The sequence below is a fragment of the Ipomoea nil genome, unplaced genomic scaffold (assembly GCF_001879475.1).
Source record: "Ipomoea nil cultivar Tokyo-kokei standard unplaced genomic scaffold, Asagao_1.1 scaffold1317, whole genome shotgun sequence".
NCBI lineage: Eukaryota > Viridiplantae > Streptophyta > Magnoliopsida > Solanales > Convolvulaceae > Ipomoea > Ipomoea nil.
Genome location: NW_017617745.1, coordinates 3,307,340 through 3,313,593, shown reverse-complemented (window position 1 = coordinate 3,313,593; position 6,254 = coordinate 3,307,340). Strand labels below are relative to the sequence as shown.

The window sequence follows — 6,254 nt, the reverse complement described above, 5'->3', positions numbered from 1 at the left end:
GGGGTTAGAGGGCAAGCAGAGGTTGTGTGGGGAGAAGTTGGCGAGGTGACTAGTACCACAAGTTTGGGATACGCATTGTGGAGCACTAGTACAAAATTGCAAATAGGCTACCATTGTAAAAGACAATAGGCGACCATTGTACAATGGTCGCCTATGAGAGGCTCACAGAAAGTCATGGACTTTACGCGACCATTTAGAAATGGTCGCGCATTGTCGGTAATACGCGACCATTCTTGACAAAGAATGGTCGCGTATTGTTTTTTTATTTTTTTATTCAAATGTAATACACGACCATTCTTAGATAGGAATGGTCGCGTATAGTTTTTTTTTTTTTTTTTTTTTAAATCAACTTTCCGCGACCATTCTTCAACAAAGAATGGTCGCGGATACTGTTTTTAAAAAATAAAAAAAATAATTTTAAAACTATATTTATTTTGCGCCATGTAATTCTTCACACAACCATTATGAAAATAAAAAACAATAAATGAAATTACATATTTACAATTCTATATTTATTTATGCTTGTCACTTAACTAATCAATGAATGAATTGAATTAGAAAAGAATTGAAACAATATAAGAAAGCTATTATATAGAGACTAAAACAATGAAAGTAGATTACTTCTTAAAAGGTAAGTAATCTCATTATTCATTACAGAATGAATAAATGTGTCATGTGACTCAAGCATGAATGTTGTATATCAACAATTAATTAGTTCATTTAACTCATGAAAGAATTTAATGGCCTAATTTACACTTACTGAAAGGATTACAGAAAAAGCACCAAGTTTTCAACATCAAAATAGATACCTAATATGTGACAGATGTAGGAAAGCACAAGTCTAATGAAATGAGAATATATCATAAAAAGAATAAATAACAGTGGGTAACAGAAGTCGGTATTACATCAAGGTTTTTCCAATCCCGCTTTTTCCAAATTATTCAAGGTTGCCATGTGCTCAAAACCATAGCTGTGAAGTAACTCCCGCCTAAATAAAAGACAAGAAAAACTGAAATATGCTTACTCTCCAATGATAGCCAACAGCATAGGGAACAAAGAAATTTGAAATAAAGTGACAGACAGAAAATAAGTAATTTATAGAAGATGTCATTTATATTCCACTTGCCTTAAATAGTCAAAATTCCTTTTTGGTAATCCAGAATTTGTGATTGAAAATAAGATGAGAAGGCGTAGAACATTGAGAAGAGGTTCCTGCTTATGGATCATCTCTTCAATGTACTCCATGCATCTGTATCCAAATATAGCATTAGCTTTCATGTTTACCCTCAATAGTTACACAAAAATGCTAGTTTGAAATGCTGCAATTAATATTTAGATGAATTAAAACTTGGACGTAAACTGAGACAGATGAAGTTACAAGGATGTCACATATTTTCTGAGTACTAAAATGTTGTGATGGCAAAAGAAAAAACTTAGTTCCATTTTTCAAAAATAGAAGATGAACCAAAGTAACCAAATATAGAGAATGAACGAGAAACTGTCATAACAAAAGATGTTACGGTAAATTACAAGGAAGAAAAGAAAATCAAAGAAACTCTAGTAGGGTGTTAACACCAAATAGAGAGAGAAACTTAAGTGAGGATAACCTTCATGTATACAGTATACATAACTTAATGTGATAGAAGTGCATGCTTAGACATAAAGAGTGGGCTTATTAGTAACACAAATATGTTTTTTTTAAAAGCAATATGGGAAACAGTCATCACCCCATACCTTGGAACATTATAAAATATGATAGCCTTTATAGTAAGTAATAGTATTGCATAAGACATTTCTTCTTGATTCCCAACCAATAACAGAATGAAAGTTAAAATGTAACTTACATATCATAACTTTCAGACTCCACAATAGTGTGTTCCATATCAAGCCGCCCAAGAAATGAAGGTTTAGATGTAAATTTAGTCAAATGCTGAGCAAGATTAATATGCCTCTGAAAAGGAGAGAAAAAGCAATTAGTATCACTATATTTTGACACTACTGAAAATGGATGTTAACTAATCTGGAGTACATATGAATTAATGAACTTACTGTCATTTCAGGCAACGAGTTGGGTTTTTTAACAAAATCTTTCAATTCAGAAACTGATTGGCTCTGCATCAAATACACAACAACGAATTATATATGGACTTCTATAATATAGCACATCCAATGGAAAAAATCTCTTGGTATTGAATATACACAACATAGGTAAAAATGTAAACAAATTATTGAATTAGTTTATTTGGAGCTCATAAAAAGAGAACACCACCGAGGCTGCAGCCTTTGACTTCAAGTTATACATAAAATAAAAACTTAAGCATTCTCTATTGAATTCATTTGCTAAGTGGGCTAATTAATTTTGTTGCTGGAACCAAAATGACTGCACAAGTCTTAGAAGGTCTAATCAGGTATCAAAAGTCAAAGCATTCCATGCACATTTATGAATATGTGGCCTTACAGTAGACTGCATCTCAGTGTAATCTTGCTTCATGGATGTTGCTCTTTGACGTAGAACCTGCAATTGCACTGCAAATGGCAATTAAAGGACCAAATACAAAACATCATCATCAAGTGGAAGTAGATACAAGGGATACTCGCCTATAGTCAACAAGTGGTGAACTTTCTCTTCCTCAAGTATCTGTATTGCACACAAAGTTAGGGACAAAATACACCAAGATCTCAAGCGTGAAATAATTCCAACATAAGCTAGGACAGGGAATAAACCTTTTCACATACAACTGCACGACGAGGAACAAAATACAAAAAATAATCTCTTTGAATACCCTTAGAAGTATCATGGTGAATTTGCGAGCAAATGCTCTTCATTAAGTCAAGCTGAGCTCGAACGAGATAAACAACTTTAGTACAATCTGTTTGAACTGGTTCTCTTGTAAGATGCCGCAATTCAGCCCCAAGTTCCTGTATATGATCACCAAAATAAAATTTGGAAAATACATATAGAAAAATCTACAGAATAGACCCTTAATCCCTTGCATGTAACACCAGTGAAGCTACAGGGGCTTGTGGAGGATACCCAGTTTTGAAATGGTATTTGGTTAAAAATCCTAGCTTTGAAAGATAACAGTTGCTGTGAGTCCCTGAAATGCCCATTGAGAGAAGCTGGTGAACATGGAAGAGGAAAGAAGATGAGCAACACAAATGGAAGAAGAAAACCAGTTCCCCATTGCAAATAGAAATGGAGAAAAGTGTTCTTAGCCGTCATCTTTGGTTTCTGCTACTATATTATGGGTTTCTCAATCTTTCAAAGATCCTAGTTTTAGACTAAGTAAAATAGCCCTTTTGTGGTTAAAGACTCAATTTGGCAAGCAGAAAAGGAAGATGAAGAGGGATCATTTTCAGACAATATATTAAGGTGAGGATGATGAAACCAAACATGAGTTTTAATATATAATATGATCCATGCATTATACTACATATATGAAGATATAATATCATACTGAAAGAGGCTGACTTGGTCTATTGCTTAATGTGATCAACAAAGTTGGAGTCAATGATATCTGAATTAATTTTAGGATATCCTAAATAAATCAACTCTGCTAGCAGATATCTAAAAAAAAATTCAATTTGGGTGTAAAATATATATAGATTGTGATGGATGCAATAGAACGAAATCAAGGAATCACCATTATATTGTCCATTGAACACAAGAAAAGAATATATCCTATCCAAAATTTGGAGTAATACAACAGCATGCACGCCAAGGAACTCCAGCAACATCATATCATCCAACAACAAAGAGAACTTTACTTGGAAGGAAAAAAAAAAGTAAGAAACAAAATTGAAATGCTTGCCTTTGGTGAATGCACAAGTCAATCCCACGGCAAAGGAAATAGCAACTGTGAAAATGCCGAGCAGGAAGTAGTTGTAGGGATGCCTCTGGTGATAGTAATACAAAGGGAACAACACTTTAAATAATTAAATTAAATTCACAGTTTTAAACATATGGAGAAGTAAATAACTAAACAAAACAAAATAATCATTTAAAAAACACATAATAACAAATGTCATGAAAATTCAAGTATATTTAAGATTAAATACAAGAGTGAGATGTAAACCAAAGTAAAAAGTAAAAACTCTATACTAAAAGCTTTATCCAGTTTTGCTTTATGCAAATGCATTTTAATTTACATATTTCTTAAAATAGTGCAAGTGTAATTCCTAAAATAAATTATACTCCGCATTCCATAGAATCCATACATAGTATATAGATACAATATTAATAAGTTTAAATTTACAGTTTCTAAATCAATTTATAATAGAAATTGAGGAACAAATTGCAAAAATTAACACCACAACAAAAAATTTAAAACGGAAGAGAAGTTGAAGGAGCATATACCGATGAATGGAGTGATGATGAGAACAATATAGACAGCCAAGCCAGCTCCGGTGGATGCAAAGAAGTGTTTGATAGGGTGAACAGTGACGACGACGGCAGCAACTGCGACGGTGAGGAGGAGTTGGATACTCACAATCGAGTGCACCTTGCGAATGAATGACCACCAGAGTTGCGGATTCTCGAGCATCGTGGGATATAGCTGCCGGCCTCCACGTCAGATTTCCGGTAAGGTTGGTTCCACATCTCGCCTCCGGTAACTGTTGCATTACCACGGTCAGTGACTTGTCACGGTGTGGTGCACATCGGCAGATCGTCGTCACCGTGGAGGTCGTGAGGCCAACGGCGTGGTGGCGGTGAGGCGATCGAAGCAGACGGCGGATGAAGATTTTAGATCTGAGATGCGATTTTGATGGCCGTGGCTGTGGCGGTGCGTCGCGGTGAACGAAGCAGACGACGGTAGGTGGCCGGCGGCGTCAGACTATCGGCAGACGGTGTTGAAGATTGGAGCAGATCGGTAGGTCGGAGCAGACTGTGTTGGGTATGAGAGGATGAGCAGACGCGGTGTTGGGTATGAGAGGATGAGCATATCAGATTTGATGGATGGGTAAATCTAGGGTTAATATTAGGCAACCATTTCTAATAGAAATGGTTGTCTATTATAAAACAAATTATATTTTAAGGCAACCATTTCTAATAAAAATGGTTGCCTTTTATAAATTAATTTTTTTTTAAATAAATACAAAATACAATGAGCAACCATTACAACTGACAATGGTGGCGGATTATTGACCACTTATTTACAAAATTGTCACCGCAAATGTTTAGGCTAAGATTAGGCAACCATTCATTCAACAATGGTGGCATATGGTCAATCTTCTATGTTCAATTTTGTATTAGTGGAGTTAGTTACAGAAGGAGATAGGACTTTTGAGGGGTAAGACTTATCAGGCTTCACTGGAGGAATTTAATTGTAAGGAGCTGCTTCTTTTGTAGAAGCATGAGGATGCATACTAGAGGTAGAGGGCTAAGCAACATTGGTTGAGGGAGGAATACTTACTAGGTTTTTCCACCTTTCGACGTCTAACAAGAGGAAGAAAAATCACATTAGTAAGTTGAAAAATAGGGTGGGGGAGTGGATTGAGGGGGAGGGGTTGGGTTCGGTGGTGGTGGATTACTTTGAGGGGATCTTTTTGGCGGCTGGGTGTCATGGTGAGGGTTGGTGAACACAGCTACTGTACAGAATGCAAATAAACCAAGATATGTTATCATGCCTCAACAAGAATGGAGAAATGAGGATAGGAAAAGGAACAACCTTGACAACATCGCCAAGGACATCGGTTTGAAGGAGGTTGATGAGAATATCTTCCCGAGAATAAGGAAATGCGCATCAACAAAGGAGATTCGGCAAGTTCTTCTCCAGATTGGCGAGGGGGACGAACAAGAGAAGGAAAATAAGCTAACCATAGCCATAAAGAAATTTGGAGGATTTTCAAATGGTGAATTGCCAAGATGGAGTAACGATTCATGAAGTTGATAGGCAAGATAAGTAATCTCGGAAGAGATATTTCGCAAAAAGGAGATCAACCTGATAATTCTCCGTGGACTACCAAAGTCTTTTGTTTTTAATGCTACTGGCTCTATTACAATGTAGTATCTATTCATATGTTTTCTCAACCTATTGAAACACAAAGAACCAATAATGCTTCCACTGAGGCTCGAACTCATAACCTTTTAAATGAAAGTCCAACTAGGGGTGGGCGTCGGTTCGGTTCGGGTGATACCCGAATTTTATTTCGGATATTCGAAAATTTCGGGTGATGTTTTTTACACCCGATATCCGAACCAAATTTAATTCGGATATGTTCGGTTCGGGTGAAATTATTTCGGGTTAGTTTGG

General features: G+C 36.0%; 2 protein-coding genes across 3 annotated transcripts; both read right to left on the bottom strand.

Annotated features, from left to right (window-relative positions):
• Positions 1-842: 842 nt before the first annotated feature.
• On the bottom strand, positions 843-2,654 carry LOC109185178 (vacuolar protein-sorting-associated protein 33 homolog). 2 transcript variants are annotated; one of them, XM_019335161.1, is made up of 6 exons: positions 2,599-2,654; positions 2,459-2,515; positions 2,050-2,112; positions 1,845-1,951; positions 1,127-1,249; positions 843-988 (listed from the first exon to the last, which is right to left on the bottom strand). In XM_019335161.1, exons 2-6 carry the CDS (start codon positions 2,489-2,491, stop codon positions 907-909), a joined length of 408 nt encoding a protein of 135 aa, XP_019190706.1. In that variant the 5' UTR covers positions 2,492-2,515; positions 2,599-2,654; the 3' UTR covers positions 843-906. The 2 variants fall into 2 exon arrangements, with proteins under 2 accessions (XP_019190706.1, XP_019190705.1); XM_019335160.1 differs by lacking the exon at positions 2,599-2,654 and having other exon boundaries at positions 2,459-2,541.
• Positions 2,525-4,938, bottom strand: LOC109185177. Its single transcript, XM_019335159.1, has 5 exons — positions 4,358-4,938; positions 3,813-3,926; positions 3,035-3,098; positions 2,725-2,919; positions 2,525-2,638 (listed from the first exon to the last, which is right to left on the bottom strand). The coding sequence occupies exons 1-5, from the start codon at positions 4,621-4,623 to the stop codon at positions 2,540-2,542; spliced, it is 738 nt and encodes a 245-aa protein (XP_019190704.1). The 5' UTR covers positions 4,624-4,938; the 3' UTR covers positions 2,525-2,539.
• Positions 4,939-6,254: the final 1,316 nt, after the last annotated feature.